This window comes from Grampus griseus (assembly GCF_964374135.1).
Source record: "Grampus griseus genome assembly, chromosome: 5".
In the NCBI taxonomy this organism is placed as follows: domain Eukaryota; kingdom Metazoa; phylum Chordata; class Mammalia; order Artiodactyla; family Delphinidae; genus Grampus; species Grampus griseus.
In genome coordinates, this window is record NC_138998.1 from 94,878,673 (window position 1) to 94,898,178 (window position 19,506).

A 19,506-nucleotide genomic window follows, 5' to 3' on the forward strand; every position below is an offset into this window, starting at 1 on the left:
TTGCAGATGGCTGCCTTCTTGCTGTGTCCTCCAATGCCCTTTCTTCTAGGCATGATGCCCAGACAATTTCTTGTGCCTCTTCCTCTTCTTACAGGGATACCAGTCCTATTGGATTACGGCCCCATCCTTATGACCTCATTTAACCTTAATTACCTCTTTAAAGTCCTTACCTCCAAATGCAATCACTTTGGGGGTTAGGGCTTCAACATATGAATTTGGGGCGGGGGGATACAATTCAGTCCATAACACCAACCAACTACAGTCCTAACTGTGTCAAATGAGAAGGCTTCTGCTATATTTACTCCCTCCCTCCCTAACACTTTCAGCACCCACTGTTTCAACAGCAACTGGCAGTGTCACCTATGCTCTTTGAGGGATATCTGCTCTTCTCTACCCAGAGAATTCCAGTAAGTATCCTGGAAATAATGAAATTTATACCAAACTAAATTAGCATTCCTTTCATATGGCTAGGATTGTTTTACGGTAAATTCACTTATATAACAATACTCTGGACCTTCCTTAGAATTTGTATCTAGCTGTCCAGTGGTTATGACTCCACGCTTCCACTGCAAGGGGCACGGGTTCAATCCCTGGTCAGGGAACTAAGATCCCACATGCCACGCAGTACAGCCAAAAAAAAAAAAAAAAAAAAAATCTATCTGCAATATGTTCTGAATTTTATTTAATTACCCAATAATTACAAGCACAATGAATAACAACCATTACTACTAATCACTATAATAAACAGATGAATCACTCAAACAAATGTACAAACTTTTTATTTAGAATTAGAGACTCAAACACAAATTAAATAAGTATAATATAAATTAAGCCTTCATAAAACAATCCACAACCACTTTAAATCATCTACTATTTCTACAATAAAATTAAAGAGAAATCTAAAAATAGTGAAAAATCATATTATTTTTAAACTCATACTGTCAACATTAAAATTATTACAAAACATTCAAAGAAATTTAATTAGAAAATGAACAAAGCCACTATAGAGTGATTCCTGCTATCCACTAAAATGAACTAAGGAATTAAATTATAGTATGATTTCTACTCATACACAAATTAAAAGCACTTTATTTTTAAAAGACAGTTAATTATCTGTTTCTCTCCAAGGCTGTGAGAACTACTCTGTTTACTTGACTTTTAAATTTAATATGGCACAATAGGTTTGATCAATGAAAACAGTATCACTAAAAATGTTTAGAATATTCCTTACAGACCTTTTCTGCTTTATTTCATAAATGAGGGGGTCACATATTTAAAAGTTAAAATATTATAATAAATATTCCTCAATAAGGTATGTGGCAAAATAAAAATATATATTAAACAATTACTTTTCATTTACAAGTGGGAAATTGATCAGACTTATTTTATATTTTCCCTTTTTATGTCTTAATTGTCCAGAAAAAAAATTTTTTTATATTTTATGTTATTGTTATAAATCCAACTCTAAGAATTGATGCCCAAAAAACGACCAAGGGAGATAGTATGATATCTTCAGTCCATGTTGTTTCTGAAAATACTTATTAAAAGTGGAAATAGATCTGTCTTAAGTAGATAACAGAAAAATACACTATTATGGTATTTGTATATTTAAAATAATCTAAAACAAAAGAAAAGAAAAATCCACACTCAAGAATTCAAGAATAAAGTATTCTGCATACATATTAATAACTGTGTGGCTAAATATTTTCCTAAAAACATGCATATTATAAGGCCTTTTATAATTGAATTTATAAAAACCAAACTGTATTGTTTATATATCAACTGTCATGATTGAAGCTTTCTGCACACCAGAAGAGTTAAAACTTTAAATCTGTTATTCTGTAAAACTGAAGATGAAATATAATCAAACTAGCTTTTCACTAGAAAATTTTATATATCTCAGCAATCTGTTATACTTCTTGTCATCAAAAAATAGACTCCAAGATGCAGTTATTCTTTCAAAATGTTAGTTTCTACTGCGTTACTCTTTAAGAACCATTTTAATCAAATCACATTTCTTGGAGAAAATTCACTTAGGGTTCTGAATGAATCAGTTGTTTTCTACAAGCAACTCTGCCTTGAGTGGTAGAGTTCTAGCTCTCTTAGAAGTATTTTTTGTCTTTCAAAGAGAATGAAAAATATGGAGAGACTTTCTTACTCACTTACTAAATGTAAAGAATAATAGAAAGTATATAATAAAATTTTGGAATACAATAACGTTTAAGTTTCCACAGTTTTTTTTCTATAAACTAGCTATAACCTCAGAAAAGTCATCGAAGTTCTCTGTGCTTTAGTTTCATCTTTAAAACAAAGAGATTAGAATAGACAATCCCTAAGGTTCCTTACAATTCTCACATGGTATGATTCTGAAGGAATATTTAATTGATATATTGAATGTCCAAAAATCAAGAGAACTGAACTAAAATAGCACAGCTGAACTAAACCTCTCCTATTAGAAAAACACAAAGACTGTGTTAAAGCTCAACTTCTCAAACCTTACTAGGCCCATTCCCTCTTCAGCCACACCAATGAATAGCCCAGAGTTAAGACCAAATATCTTAGTTAAATAAATTATTTTAATTACAGTGTGCCAGCCAGGTCTAGGTTGGGGGTATAGTTTACATTATTTTCATCCTATTTACATTCAAGATAATCTGTACAGTTAAGGTTGGGGGGCTACTTAATATTCTTGCACTTCAAAACCAGTGAAGTTAAATACAGCAGAGTATTAGTCATTATCATATTCTGTCAATTTCAAAATAAAAGTATGTTGAATACCATTTATGGGCTAGAAAAACAACACAAAGGTAAAAAAGAAAATCTTGCTGACAAATGCTGATGTTCAAATGAATTCAGTTGTGTTTTGCCATTTCTCAAAAAAAGAGAAGAGGGAGGAGATGTCAGGAGAAACCTACTTAGGTAATACTGAACCACGACATTTCAGAAGCTTTTATGAGAAATTAATGTACCATGAAGCAGCACTTTGGTACTAGTGCAGTGCAAGTTGGTTTTCCTTTGTCTAACTATGGGCAGCAAATGAGGCACTTAACTGTAAAATAGAAAAATAGGGTAGATTTAAGAAGAAAATTCAAAACCATTCATAAAAGGTAATTAGCATTATTCAAAAAGTTTAAAATTCTACTTTTATTTAACATGCGTTCAATGTTATACATGCTTTGCTAGGGAAAATCCTTTGAATGTAAGACTGCTATTTTGTTTATGAGACAGAAAATATTTCCTTTGCAAGAGATTCTGGATTTCTGAGAATGAAATCCAAGTCTTCTCAACCTGAGTGCTACATATTTATAAACCGAGAAAAATGCATCTTACCCATACTGGAGAAATGTTTCTAACCATCAACAAAGTATAACATGTGATCCCTGACTTTATTCTTGGAAGGACCAGCTTTTATTTTATATAACTTCAAAGAAGGGGACCTAGTGACTGTAACTGAATAATGAATACATATTTAGCACCTAAATTTAGAGAACAGTTAAGTATTGCCATAGTTTTAAATCACTGTACGTCCATAGATTGGGGGGAAGTCAGATATGTGTTGTTCAATGATATCAGAACATTCTCAAAGATTAAAACATCAAGCTTCCAAAAATTATCCTTGATTTGCGAATGCATCTATCTATAATATTCAAACACAATATTATCATTTCTTCCTGGAGTTACAGACATATATTCTTTTAATAAGTAAAGAAATAAATGAGGTTTATTTTTTCTTTACCACCATTAAACTGTCTTCTGAATGTGGCACTTTTTCAGAGATTTAGATAGAAAATAGTCCTTAAAAAAATGTCTTTCATATTCTACCATTGGTATTATTTTAAATGTTCTTTTCTATGAGGCAGAGATCAAGAGTGAAGTAAATGATCATGGGTCTCTGCTGAAAAACATAAGCAAATATAAAGCAGGAACAAAGAAAACGAACATTAATTTCTGGCAATATATTGGCACATAAGTGCTTATCTAAGGGGTAAAAAAAATCACTAAATGAAAAGATAATGAATGTTTGCTGTGACATTATTCCAAGTGAATGGAGCCTATACCTAAGAGAAATAGTCTTGTGTTGCCTCTTTAAATAAGCTTGACTTTAATTCTGGATGGAACACTTTGCTTCATATGTTAAAACTGATACATGGCATTAACTAAAGTTTTCCGTGAGACAATCTAATCATTCCCACTGAAAAATCATATAATCTTACCTCTTCTCCCTATTCTCTTACAAGAAGGCTTCTCTTGACTCATAAGGGAGGAAAAAGGCTTAAAAACACATGTTCTTACTCCAAGGAGGATGGCAAATTTCAGTAGTTCACAATCCTTACATTTGTCATTTATATTCACTGTAACCAACTGCACTCCTCACTACATAATTAATTTCCTCACATGCAGAAGAATTAAAATTCTCTTATTTATATCTTTAAGGTAAAATTTTCTATCTTCTTTAAGGTATTCTAGTTTACTTATTTATTTATTTTTTAACATCTTTATTGGGTCTAGTTTATTTTTGAAAGGAAATGAATACATAAAAACACAGGAACACTGTTGATTCAACTTAGTTGTTAATAAAGTGCATGTGGCTTTCAATATGAATATTGTTTGATACATTACAGCTTAAGTAAAAAGCTAACTAAGTCAAAATGAAGATTCAGCTTAGTACCTAAGATGTGGAAAATGTGAGACAAGAATATAAATTCCATATAAATAGTAACAAAATTGGGAGAAATATTCTTCTTTCCCAAAAAAAGCCAACTGAAAATATTCTTAAATTAAGTGGACTTCTGCTTCCCAAACAACAAGACATGCTACACAATAATACCAACGTGCAATACCTGAAATGTAGAATTACATTCTGACTGCTGCCCTTGAACTTCTGCATTTAATTCACAATTCTCTGGTGTCTGATTGATTTCATCTTGCAAAGTAGGAGATATGCCATGAGTGTCATCTACAGAAGCACTGTCAGACAAGACATCTAACTTTTCAGGGGAACGAGCTATGTGAAGCTTACTATCTCCCGTCCCTTCATCAAAATGTGTCCTCTCATCAGCATCATCTAGCTGTTGAACTGAAGTTAGATACTGTTCAAGCAGACTATTATCCTGCTCATTGTTTGAGCTTTCCTTACTCCATTCACCATGCTCTTCACTAACATCCCCTATATCTGACTCTTTGCCATATTTGACTGTGTCAATGGAATTCCCCATTATGGAACTTTCACTACCTTCTGTGGAACTTTTTTCAAAAGGATCCTGTAAACAGTGAATTTGTTCTGTTAAGGAGGAATGAAAACCAGAGTCTGGGAATTCTGGTAAGGATTTCTCTTGAGAAGCTTCATCAGGAGCAATGAACCAATCAGAGTTTTGATCAGAAGAGGGCTCCTGACTTTGGGTGAATAATGGAGGGTTAGATGGCACCAGAGTACTTGATATGGGAGGAACATCAGGACGGCAAGAACTTAGATGCTGGTCCACCGTCTGCTGCCAAGCTTGTAGAGACCTTACCTATAAACCAAAGGATATAGTTTTACTACAAAATATAAATCATGCCTGTTTTACAACTGTCCTTTGAGCTTTCTTCCCCAACACTCATGAAGTTGGTAAATGGCAGATGGCATAACTGGAGTTAGAAACGACCTGACTCCCCTTATCCTTTCCATAGCACCCCCAGCCTAGACCTGGCTGGCACAAGTGGTTCACGTCCTTGGTAATAAAAGGTCCTTACCAGCAGAGCAGGGATGGGCCAAAGCAATTCTCTTCCTACTACTGGAAAAATAATCAGAAGCACAATAGCACATGTATAGCTGACTAAGGGGTAAATAAGGTACTCGATAAGATACACTTAAGTCTATCAAATAAGACAGACTAGAGCCTATTAATATGAGTAGATTCACTAAAATAGAAGTCTCATTTTAGATACCCATTTGGGATAAGAGTTTTTAAAAACTAACAATATAGTATATACAACTCTAAAATACCTAAAAATACCCCAAGTTCTTGATAATATGCTTTTACACTTTTAAAGTATAATTAAAATCTCAGAATTTTACTGTAAAATCTGCAACAAGAAAGCAATATAAGAATTTTTTAGTTTCCCTTTGACCATCCTCCAAGGTAATCACTGATAGCAGGTTAATATGTAGCCTTCCAGATCTTTTACTATGTATTTTCAAATATAATATAGGTAAAATCCTATTATAACAAATTTGTTTATAAAAATACTTCCAAGGGATTATTATCAAGAAGTATTTGTTGGGATACAATAATAGTAAAACCAATGTTTTAGGGAACTGTCCCTAAAGTGTGCTACTACAGGATTCAAACTCTCTCCCTGGAAGTCATGTGTACCTTTTAGGACATGCATATTATAGCCATCACACACTATTTCAATCACTTTTCATTCAAATAGTCTCAAAAGATAAAACAAGATAGTTACATGAAACTTCAAATTGGGCTTTTTATATCTACTAGAAAATTATAACAATATCCCTCAATTTAGTACTTTCCTTCAGTGTTATAGTTCTTTATCTCTCTGGTCAAAATTATGAAAATATTTTTCTTCAGACTAAATAAAATGTAACAAAATTCACTGCCCTAGTTCAGAGTTAGTGGCAAGGAACACAAACCACATCCTTAACCTTGAGAAAGGGTGCTTACTTTTTACCTGTAACTACTCTATGATTATCTCAGGAAATCTAGAATTTTTCTTTGTTCACACAGTAGGTAATTCAGCAGGAGGGAGCTTACCTGGTTCCAAAGGAATCTGACAGCCTCTTCTTGTACAAATTTTTTAATACGTTCTTCATCTCTTTCTTTTCGTAATCTACAATAATTCAAACTCCATTACTGATACAAGAAACGGTGCTTTGAATTGTACTTCTTGTTATGACGAATAAAAATATACGTTGTAAAGAGATGAATATTCTAATAACAGTCCTTTCCACTTTTAGAATATCTAAGTGAAACTTTAGTTTTAAGCTATGACTCAACATAGAAGCCAAATAAGATGTGACTGAAATTCAGATTATACTGGTTCTACAAAGGACTGCCAGTAATGAAAAATAAAATATTAAATGGCTCTTTATCTGGCCTCAATTTCCCAGCCAAACACACCAAAGGGGCAGGAGCTCCAGAAAGGATCAGGACCACAGCTTGAAACACCCTCTTCTAAGAGACCAGTAGGACTAATCACATCAAATTTCACATCCCTGTTTGCCTCCTGACATACTCTTTGCTGTCAACAGACCTTCCCCTCATTCATTAAAGTTTTCACTCTGCGCTCACTGCCCCCCTCTCTGTACTTAAACTAATCAGAAACCTAAGGTTCTCTTAGCTGTCCATTATCTCTTAAACTGTCACCCCATTCTGTTCTGAACCTCTGATCTACTTTCTCTAGCCCCCCCCAAAGCCCTCCTACTGTGCCATGTGGGATTCCTGAATTATAATCAGCAAACTCCCATATATACTCAACCTCTGTAGCTCTCTCAAGTGGCAGCTACTTTTTTCACTCATACATCAGGGCCAGAACTTTGCTTCTCACTGCTGTTTACAAATGAGTCTTAACCTTCCTCCTTGAAGAACTCCAGCCACCCTGCTAAATTTCCCAAAACTCTTTTTCAAGTACTGACATCCCATTATCGACCCCCACTCACTGAAGGCTCAGCACTAGTCTTTTTCTCTGCCCTGTTCCCCTTGTCATTTCTGGAGCTCTTGACATTCACATGGATGCTCTATCTAACAATAATCCACCCCCATCACTCATCCTCAGTCCCACTCTAGACGCAAGCATTTTTTTTTAACATATTTATTGGAGCATAATTGCTTTACAATGTTGTATTAGCTTCTGCTGTATAACAAAGTGAATCAGCTATACATATACATATATCCCCATATCTCCTCCCTCTTGTGCCTTCCTCCCACCCTCCCTAACCCACCCCTCTAGGTGGACACAAAGCACCGAGCTGATCTCCCCGTGCTATGCAGCTGCTTCCCACTAGCTATCTATTCTACATTTGGCAGTGTATTAGACCCAAGCATTTTGACTACACCATTTTCGAAAATGATTTCAAGCACCAACACAAACCACTACATCCAATCCTCCCAGTTCACTTGTTCTTGCCATAATCTGCAACAACCTGGACGACCAATCTTCATCTATGACCACCAAACAAATGACCCCTTTCTCTTGTCTTTCCTTCTACCTCCTTTAAATTCTGAGATCCAGCATTATAATCATTCCCCTCCCAAATGTCGTCAGCTCCCTTGCCCTTCCCTCTCTCCCCTACCATGTTCACCTGGAAAAGAACCCACTCCTGGCTGAACCATGTCCAAAATCAGAATGGAACAGCTGAGAGTTGTTGATGAAAATCATACAGTCTGACCTATCGTTTTGCACTTTAAGTTTTTCCTCACCCTGTCCAGTTATCCTCCTCCATTCCGCTTATAAGTTCACTTTTAAGATGAACCCACACCTCATACCTCTCTTAAACCTCCCACATCCTCACCCCTCTCCTCACTTCCAAGTGCTGACCACATCTTGTATATTATTGGAAAAGGAGAAACAACCATCAGACAGGACTTCCCTATCCCACCATCAAACCTACCACCTTACCTGCTCCTGTTCCTACTTCAGGCTACTCCCTCTACTTGTGCACTGGACCTCTTCTTCTCTCACCTTCTCAAGAACTTCCATCCTGCACTTCTTCTTTCTTTGCTCTGCACCATCAGTTCTTCCTTCCTTATAGAATCATTTCCATCAACACATAAACCTGCTCTATATCTCCCATCTTTAAAAAAGAATCTTCCTAAGTCCAGATCCTCCTCTGTCAACCACCTACTCTCTTCTCTTCCTCACATCAACACTTCCCAAAAGTTGGCTACCCTCACTCTTCACCTCTCATTCACTACTCAATCCTTTCCAAACCGCCTTCATCCCACTACTCACTGTAGCTGCTCTGAAGAAGCTCATTGGGCAGGAAGAGGTTAACTCAACAGGACTGGGGTGTTTGAACCCTGCACATTCTAAAGACAGGAATAGTCTTGACCAGCTCCTGAGAGATAACCTTCAAGCCCTTGGAATATCCTGCCTGATAAGGGTATCTTTGTACATCTGGGACCTTGGTTTACGCTAACAGTGTATTTTCTGGTGAATACCTGTTTTGTTCACCTGAGACCCTGGGCCACAATGCATCAGTTTGACCTTGGGTGGGGGCTGAGGTCTGAGTAGTTAAGGTCAGTCACAGGGGCACTCAACGCCTAGGTGACTGACCCCCAATAAAAACCCTGGATGCCAAGACTCGAGTGAGCCTCCCTTGAGGTTCACATACTTCAGATGTGTTGTCACACATCGTTGCCAGGAGAATCGAGCCCCATGTGTACAACTGCACTGGAAGAAGACAACTAGAAGCTTGTACTTGGTCTCTCCTGAACTCTGCCCGGTGTGTCTTTTTCCTTTGCTGATTGTAATCTATATTCTTTCACTCTAATAAACCATAATCCTGAACATAAAGAATAGCTTTCTTGGGCTTCCCTGGTGGTGCAGTGGTTGGGAGTCCGCCTGCCGATGCAGGGGTCACAGGTTCGTGCCCCGGTCTGGGAAGATCCCACACGCCGCGGAGCGGCTGGGCCCGTGAGCCATGGCCGCTGAGTCTGCGCGTCCGGAGCCTGTGCTCCGCGATGGGAGAAGCCACAACAGTGAGAGGCCCGCGTACCGCAAAAAAAAAAAAAAAAAAAAAAAAGAATAGCTTTCTTGAGTCCTGTGAGTCCTTTTTGCAAATCATCAAACCTGAGGATAGTCTTGGGGACCCTCAACACAGTCACCAATAACCTCCAGCTGCTAAATCTAACACACAGTTCTCTGTCCTCTTACAGCGCCTCTCTTCTCTCCTGAAACACTTCCCTGCTGGAGCTGGGACACACACTCTCCCAGTTCTCCTACCACTCTAGCTATCCCTCCCCAGTCTCTCTTATTGCTTCCTCCTCTCTCACCTGATAATATTAATAAATACTGCTGGTTACAATACTAATACTCAGAATAAATCTATGAAATCCTAATTTTCCTGAGTTGACAATCATGAAAACATGTGAGCCATGGAATGAACAAATAAGTGCCACCACAGCCCCCAAATTTTAGCCCCTTTTAAGTCCCTGCTATTTTCTTTAATTCTTACGTCACCTAATGCGTTCTATGTAGACTTTCTCATCTTCTCATTTTTATACTTAAAATTCAGTTTTTCTATATTCTCTGTACCTTCTGTGTTTAGGTATATAGATGTCCATAAGGCATGCATTCATTCAAAATTTACTGCTATGCTGCATCTATGCTCCAATTGCTGTACCACAGATGAAGATGCATATGGCAGTCCCTGCACTCAAGATGTTTTCAGTATATTGTAGGAGACAAACCAAGAGTGGCAACATGGTATGGAAAGTGTCCTGGCCACAAAAGCAGTGATTCAGTGTTCTGAATCAATGCTAAGAATCTGACACCCCCAAACCAACCAAACAGCATCCAAACTGTAAAAGTCCTAAAAAGGGACTTTTCACCCACCTCCTTATTTCATCAGTTAGGCAGACAATGTGCTCCTGCATCCGGCGCAGCCGGATTTCATAGCGTACATCTTTAGCTTGTGGGTTGTAGTTTCTGGCATAAAAGCCCCGCCAATAGGCCTGAAGCTTGGTGGCTGCTTCATTCAATTTCTGAAGGGCAACTTTATTTTGTCCCAAAGTAAGAGATCTATGGGTTAAAACCCTGCAAGGAAGTTTCTCTGAAGCTGTTTGAGACATGGTTTCTTCACTGTCTGGCTGTGTATGGAAGACATTGTGTCCAACTGACTCAGGAAAAGATGTAAGACTGTGGGTGTCATCCTTCATGATGGCATTGTTTACTGTTGGCTCACGACAAGGTAATAGCCCATCTTTCTCATTTACCTCTGTACTGATAGCACTTTTTGTCATCTCAACAGAATTCTCATTTGCAGCCCAAAAAGCCTTTTCCCCTTCCTTATCAAAGCCGTTGTTTTCCAGACATTTCACAGATTCATCTGCAGCACCATCATTTTCTAGGCCCAAGTTAATGTCTTGCAGCCTCAGCTCAACTGTAGGTGATACTGGAGACAGTCCTGATGCAACTGGCATAAAAGTAGACTCTGAAGAGAGAAGACTACAGTTTAACTTGTCTTCATCTGTCTGGATGTCTTCCAGGTGCAGGTCATTTCGAGAATATCTTGTAGTGTGTACAGAGGCTGGAAAGTTATTCTTAACAGCATATAAATGGTCATCATTACTGCTTATCCCAACCCAAGAATTGACCTGGATGACGGGTTCTAAAAGAATCAACAGAACATCATTTAAAACATTAAATGTTTAAAGAAGTATTTTTTCAGTTGGATCCTTTTAATGAACTCTAATCCCTGAAATATAGTAAAGTGCAATGAAATGATTTCAGTAATTTCCTCCAATATGCCTAAAACACCAAACCAAATATTTTTAAGAAAATGAATTCTTGCAATGGTCATAAGAATAATCAAAGTACCAGGTCACTTCAAAAGGTAGCAGTTCTCTGAACGTTTTCAAAAATTAGACATATAGTCGTTATATATGTCTATCTGTGTATATACATATATATAAAATATAAGATCCAAATGTTCACTTAAGCTAACAAGTACAAAATTATGAAAACATGTACTTTTTTTGTTTTATGATACCAAACAGATCAAACAACTTGGAGAAAAAGGATCAGAGATCAGTTAACTTCTTACCACTTTCCTGGACTACCTGGCAATCTTGAATGGGGCTGGAATGCTCCGGTACAAGGGATGCCCTTGTTTCAACAGGAGCAAGAGAAGACGACTCTTCATTTTGGCTCTGGTTCATCAACTGCCTCTGGTGAAACCTAAAAATCAGTAACTTCTGATGTGATTTAACGCAAACCAAAAAAAGAAAGCTTTTTCTGCTCCCTTTGAAGGGTAACACTGTCAAAAAGGTAGAAGTTTACAAGCTTTCAAAGTATATACCTTTGAAAGGCAAGAATATAAAATGGGAGAAAGACAGTCTCTTCAGCAAGTGGTGCTGGGAAAGTTGGACAGCTGCATGTAAATCAATGAAGTTAGAACACACCGTCACAGGGGAGGGTGGTGGTCCAGTGGTGGTCCAGTGGTACCTCCATGCTCTCACTGCCGAACACCCAGGTTCGATCCCTGGTCGGGAAACTAAAATCCCACAAGCTGCTCAGTGCAGCCAAAAAACAAAAAAAAAACAAAAACAAAAACAGAACACACCCTCACACCACGCACAAAAATAAACTCAAAATGGCTTAAAGACTTAAACATAAGACAAGACACCATAAAACTCCTAGAAGAAAGCATAGGCAAAACATTCTCTGACATAAATCGTACCAATATTTTCTTAGGTCAGTCTCCCAAGGAAATAGAAATAAAAACAAAAATTAAAAAATGGGGGGCTTCCCTGGTGACACAGTGGTTAAGAATCTGCCTGCCAATGCAAGGGACATGGGTTCAAGCCCTGGCCCAGGAAGATCCCACATGCCGCGGAGCAACTAAGCCCATGCACCACAACTACTGAGCCTGAGCTCTAGAGCCCGCAAGCCACAACTACTGAGCCCACGTGCCACAGCTACTGAAGACTGCGCGCCTAGAGCTCGTGCTCCGCAACAAGAGAAATCACAACAATGTGAAGCCCGTGTACGGCAACGAAGAGTAGCCCCTGCTCACCACAACTAGAGAAAGCCTGCTCACAGCAACGAAGAACCAACACAGCCAAAAATTTGAAAATTAATTAATTAATTATTTTTAAAAGCCATTAAAAAAAAAGAGGGACCTAATCAAACCTACAAGCTTTTGCACAGCAAAGGAAACCATTAAAAAAAAAAAAAAACAGCAACAACAAAAGAAAAGACAACCTACAGACTGGGAGAAAATATTTGCAAACGATGCGGCTGACAAGGGCCTAATCTCCAAAATATACAAACAGTTCATACAACTCAACAACAAAAAAACCAACCCAATTGAAAAATGGGCAGAAGACCTTAACAGACATTTCTCCAAAGAAGACATACAGATGGACAGTAGGCACATGAAAAGATGCTCAACATCACTAATTATTGGAGAAATGCAAATCAAACCTACAATGAGGTACCACCTCACGTGGGTCAGAATGGCCATCATCAAAAGTCTACAAATAACAGGGACTTCCCTGGTGGTCCATGGTTAAGAATCCATTGAATCCTATCCAATGCAGGGGATAGGGGTTCAATCCCTGGTCAGGGAACTAAGGTCCCACATGCCACGAGGCAACTAAGCCCATGCGCCACAACTACTGGGCCCTCGCGCTCTACAGCCTGCGTACCACAACTAGAGAGAAGCCCAAGTACTGCAACTAGAGAAGCCCACACACCACAACGAAGATATCGCGTGCCGCAACTAAGACCCAATGCAGCCAAATAATAAAATTTTAAATAATAATAAAATTAAATTTAAAATTATTTAAAAATTTTTTTAAGTCTACAAATACAAATGCTGGAGAGGGTATGGAGAAAAGGGAACTCTCCTACACTGTTGGTGGGAATGTAAATTGGTGCAGCCACTATGGAAAACAGTATGGAAGTTCCTCAGAAAACTGAAAATAGAATTACCATATGATCCAGCAATCCTGCTCCTGAGCATATACCCAGACAAAACTATAATTCAAAAAGACACATGTACCCCTTGTTTAGAGCAGCACTATTTACAATAGCCAAAACATGGAAACAACCTGAATGTCCATTGACAGATGAATGGATAAAGAAGATGGGGTACATATACACAATGGAATACTACTCACCCATAAAAAAGAATGAAATAATGACATTTGCAGCAACATGGATGCAACTAGAGATTATCATACTGAAGTATGTCAGAAAGAGAAAGACAAATACATATGATATCGCTTGTATGCGGAATCTAAAATATGGCACAAAAGAACCTATCTACAAAACAGAAACAGACTCACAGACATAGAGAAAAGACTTGTTGCCAAGAGGAAGGAGGGGAGGGAGAGGGATGGACTGGGAGTTCTGGGTTGGTAGATGCAAACTATTAAATTTAGAATGGATAAACAACAAGGTCCTACTGTACAGCACAGGGAACTACATCCAATCTCCTGGGATAAACCATAATGGAAAAGAATATAAAAAAAGAATGTCTATATGTGTATAACTGAGTCACTGTGCTGTACAGCAGAGATTGACACAACATTGTAAATCAACTCTACTTCAATAAAATAATTTTTTAAAAAAAAAGCAGAATGTATATACCTTTAATAACCCCCAAATTACAAAGTCTCATTTAAAAGCACTGGATAGAAAAGGTTAAGAAACTTATTTTTAAATCACATAGTCAGACACCATCATATGCATATACACGCACAAACCTTCAAAGGCAGGATCTCTGATAAAAGAAATGACTACTAAATGCTTCTAGCTATACTTTTTTTTTTGGCTGCGCTGCACGGCTTGTGGGATCTTAGCTCCCCAACCAGGGACTGAACCTGGGCCCTCCCCAGTGAAAGTGTGGAGTCTTAACCACTGGACCACCAGGAATTCCCAAACAATACTTTTCTTTTCTTTTTTTTTTTTTTTTTTAATTTTTATTTATGTTTGGCTGAGTTGGGTCTTCGCTGCCGTGTGCGGGCTTTCTCTAGTTGCAGCGAGCGGGGGCTACTCCTCGTTGCAGTGCGCAGGCTTCTCATTGTGGTGGCTTCTCTTGCTGCGGCGCACAGGCTTAGTTGCTCTATGGCATGTGGGATCTTCTCGGACCAGGGATCGAACCCACATCCCCTGCATTGGCAGGCGGATTCTTAACCACTGCGCCACCAGGGAAGACTCCAAGCTATACTTCTTTTATTTTATTTTATTTTATTTTATTTTATTTATTTATTTTGCGGTACGTGGGCCTCTCACTGTTGTGGCCTCTCCCGCTGCAGAGCACAGGCTCTGGACGCGCAGGCTCAGCAGCCATGGCTCACGGGTCCAGCCGCTCCGCGGCATGTGGGATCCTCCCAGACTGGGGCACGAACCCGTGTCCCCTGCATCAGCAGGCAGACTCTCAACCACTGTGCCACCAGGGAAGCCCCAAGCTATACTTCTTAATGTTAGTATTTTAAAACCCATATGAAACACCCACATTAAGGGACAAATGCAGTTTTTAAAAATCCCACTCTCCCATGCTGCTTGGCTCTCCCCACTGAAGAAATGATTAGCAATGCAGTTGCTGGGGAGCAAACTGGACTGCCCTGCAAGGTTCGGTTCCCCTACAGAACTGCTACAGTGACCAGTGGCCCAAGTGCCCAGAAATGTGGGCCGCAGCACTCACCTCAGTCCTACTAACCCTGCAGGAAAGAGTCAGAGGTATTTTCACTTGTGAATTTATCAACCGCTACAGATAAATGGGCTCACCTCTGCTTGCTCAGAATCTTCTCTAGTTTGGCATCCTCTGCACTCTGAAGACCCAGCGTAGAAGTGAGAGGACAGACTGTGGCCAGATACTGGACAAGCTGGATGTGCTGGCCAGGCCGATACGCTCTCCCCTTGCCTTGACTATACAGCCATTCAGCTTTCAAACTGGAATTGAGGGACATAAAGAAGAAGGGATGGCACTAGGGTAGACAAGATACATTTTTAAGCAATAATGAGTCTTCCTTCTTAATTTACCTTTATAGCATCATTGGATATTTTTCATAAATTCACTCAAGTTAAAAAGAAAATCTATCCTTCTGATTCATTCTCCTTACTATTACAATGTTTTAAACCTTTTTTCTTGCTTAGGAGCACTTCCAAAGATTTTTACTAATATTTTAAATTTATTTAAAATAAATATTTTCCAAATATTTTAAAATTATTTTCAAAGAAGCAATGAATAGTCCCTTCATTCACTATCAAACTGAAGTACCTAAATACATAAATTGTGTTTAAATCCATTAGTTCATGATAGTTTTTTTTAAAGCTAATTGGTCACAGCTGAAGGATGCTAGTGAACTACCAACTCATTATTTTTAAAAACTGGTAATTAAAGGAGACAAATTAAATATTATTAGTTCTACCTTTCCTATACAAACTATACCAATGACCAAACAGTTACTTCATAGAAGTATTCCAGCTAATAAAAAAATTAATGATAGAATTAAAATTTCACCATTTTGCAACTCTCAATGAATTAATGGATTTAGGCACTGATCATTAATAGCTACTCCTAACACAAGAGACAACCAGACACCATGTGCCTCTCAATAGAACCCACAAAGTAGTCCTTCTCCCAACAAAAATCTGATCAAACCTCCACATTCAACTACCAATTTACAGGAAATACAGAAGGAGAGGAGTATGTCAAAGGACACAGAGACATAGCAATTGGCAAAATAAGCACAGTGGGAAACTCTATAGGACAAATAATCTGATTTCTTCAACAACCAAAAAAAGAGAAAAGAAAGCAAAGAAAATAAGAAGAGGAGGAACCCATGGAGAGATATGAAAGCATCATCTTGGACCTCCAGCCAAGTCAAGCCTTCAAACGACTCCTGCCCCATGTGATCTCACTACAAGATCCCAAGTGAAAACTACCCAATCAGCACAGCCAACCCATGGAGCATGCAATGATAATACATTTTTAAAACACTGAAAAAGAGAGCAGGAAAGAAATTTTTTTAATATATCAACCAATTACAATGTATGGTCTTATTTCGATCCTGTTTCCAAAAATCCATTACAAAACTGCATTTATGAGGACTACTGGAAATGTAAGCACTTAACTAATATCTGGTGTTATTATGGAATTATTGTTAAATTTTTTGATAAGTGATAACAGTATTATAGTTATTTCTTTAAGAGTCCTTATCTTTTAGAGATGAAATTATATATAATCTGAGACTTGTTTCAAAATCATACAGGAAAAGGGGGTGCGGGTGAAGGTAGAGATGAACAAAGTTGGCCATGAATTGAAAACTGCTGAAGTTGGGTGACAAATTCAGGGGAGGTCATTACACTACTGTTTACTTTTGTAATATGTTTGAATTTCTTTTTTTTTTTTTTTTTTTTTGCAGTACGTGGGCCTCTCACTGTTGTGGCCTCTCCCGTTGCGGAGCACAGGCTCCAGACGTGCGGGCCCAGCGGCCATGGCTCACGGGCCCAGCCACTCTGCGGCACGTGGGATATTCCCGGACCGGGGCACTAACCCGTGTCCCCTGCATCGGCAGGCGGACTCTCAACCACTGCGCCACCAGGGAAGCCCTGAATTTCTTTTTAATTAACATGCTTTTGCCTCAATTTTATCATTCTTAAATCTGCCCATCAACTTGAAGTTAAAGTTGCATCATTTGGGCATACTTTGTTTCTCTGTACATCATTTAACTCAGCATTGCAAATAGTTTGAAAATCACTTCCAATCCACAACCCTTTTCTTCAACCTTCACGTTAAGGTATCCACATTATGCAAAAAACTGTACAGTCCAAAACTGTTAAGCCACCCAAGATGTATTATAGACTGAAAAGAAACTGGTTCTTTTGACAGCTGGTTAAATAGTGCAGAAGAGTCTCAGTGCAGTAAAATGAGTTTGGTTTTCTATGATGTGCCAGTGTCACAAGAAAGGTGAAACTGTTTTCTAACAATGAGATATAAGGTATGCCAAGCTGATTAACTGAAGTCACGTAACAATAAAAATTTTAATACACTTAATAAAAATAATTAGAAGTATTTCTTCCATAGACACATTCCTGTGGATTAAATAAAGCTCATTCAGGATCTTCATGAACTCTGCTCTCAGTTTCCATAAGTTCTCCTGCCAAGCAAATGGCTTGTTGAAATGCTGTCCCTAAAAAAGGTCCATAATAGAGGACAATCCCCAACTTTAATAATAGCTAGCAAGCGACGCTTCCAGGTTATAGGCGGTTTGTAGTTTGGGAGGAAAGAAAAGCAAAAGTAAGAGGATACAGAAGGAGGCTCAGGTATTCCACAGTTTAAGTGTGTGAGGTGAACCACGAACTGTGGAGTATCAACTACTGTAAGATCTGTTTTTCTGCCTTTGCTTCACATTCATCAATAAACACACCATTACACAAGTTTATTAATCCATACGATATTTTCTTAGGTAAAAAAAAATCTCTCTGCCCATTCAAAGACAAAATTAAAATTAATTCAGCTCTAACATATTAATTTCAAATCACTGGAATATGACTTTTCTCTTGAAATTAAAGGAACAGTCTACATTATATAACAGGGATAGCAACTACTGAGAGAATTTAAAACTGCTCTTTCACCTAATAAAAAAAAAAAGGAATAATGGATGAAATGATATCTGGTATTTGCTTTTAAAATATCCTAACCAAAAAAAAAGTGCGGGATAGATGAAACAAGGTTGGCAAAATGTTGATAACTGTTGAAGCCACATGGTGGGTATTTAGGTGTTCATTATGTTACTCTACTTCTGTATATATTTTAAACGTCCTTTCAAAAAAAGAAACGTCTCCAAAATTCTGCTCCCTAAGTTCTGATCTGTAAGCAACAGAGGTGTAGCTTGGTACTAGGTCCTATAAACAGTAAAACAGAGATTGAAAACAAATTCAGAAAGAACTCCAAATACTAAGGTGTTACACAAAGGTCCTTCCCCAGGTGTGCTTCTCTCTGAGAAAGCCCTCAGCCAAAGCACCACAGCGGTGGGTGACTGCTCAAGTTACTTTTTTGGGTGACACACACACTTAAGATCTGGCTACCCAAGGTCATCAGGGAACTTGGGACACTTTTCATCATGGAGAAAAAATTTAACTTGGTTGTTCTTAGCAAACAACAGGCTGGGTAGATACAAAAACTAGAAATTCCTTCCTGCCTATCCTTCAGGGCAATTCCAAGGCTGACCAGGAAAATGTTGGAACACTGCTCAGGCTACCCACTGATTTTTCAGCCAATAGCTCTCCCTTAGAATAATTCCTCCCTCCAAGACAAAATACTTCCAGAGTTGTTTTAAAACATGGGAGCACTGTTTACAGACTACACAGTTGTCTCAGACATCAACTGCAGCAGCATTTTTCTCAACAACCTAGGTTCTTTGGTTTGAATAGAACTCTATTTACCCACTCTTCTATGCACTGACATTTGGGTTGTTTCCCAAATGTCTCACATAGTTCCCAAATGTTTGGAGCTATTATGAATAAGGCTGCTACGAACATGCTTATATACATGTTTTTTTGGTAGACATAAGCACCTATTTCTCTAGGGTATACACCAGAAACCAAACTGCTGGGTCATAGTGTATTTATAAGTCCAACTTCAGTAAATACTGCCAGTTTTTCAAAATGGCTGCACCATTTACACTCCTAGAACAGTGTATGAGAGTTCCAATTGTTCTACATACTCATCAATACTTAGTATTGTCCGTCCTTTTAATTTTAGCTACTCTGGTGGGAGCTGGTTGATTTGAAGCCTCCATAATAAATGAGGAAAAAAATAATCTTTCT

The 19,506-nt window shown here is 38.2% G+C and overlaps 1 protein-coding gene across 2 annotated transcripts in view; it reads right to left on the minus strand.

Annotated features, from left to right (window-relative positions):
* Positions 1–776: 776 nt before the first annotated feature.
* Positions 777–19,506, minus strand: part of CEP97 (centrosomal protein 97) — a 28,393-nt gene continuing 9,663 nt past the window's right edge. Inside the window, exons 7-11 of one of the 2 annotated variants that reach the window (XM_082655697.1) lie at positions 15,460–15,624; positions 11,768–11,901; positions 10,558–11,155; positions 6,756–6,831; positions 777–5,513 (exon numbers count right to left, since the gene is read on the minus strand). In XM_082655697.1, coding sequence (XP_082511823.1) covers positions 4,815–5,513; positions 6,756–6,831; positions 10,558–11,155; positions 11,768–11,901; positions 15,460–15,624 — 1,672 coding nt within the window. In that variant the 3' untranslated portion in view covers positions 777–4,814. Of the gene's footprint in view, positions 5,514–6,755; positions 6,832–10,557; positions 11,333–11,767; positions 11,902–15,459; positions 15,625–19,506 lie in introns of both variants that reach the window. The other variant, XM_082655696.1, reaches the window with a different exon arrangement.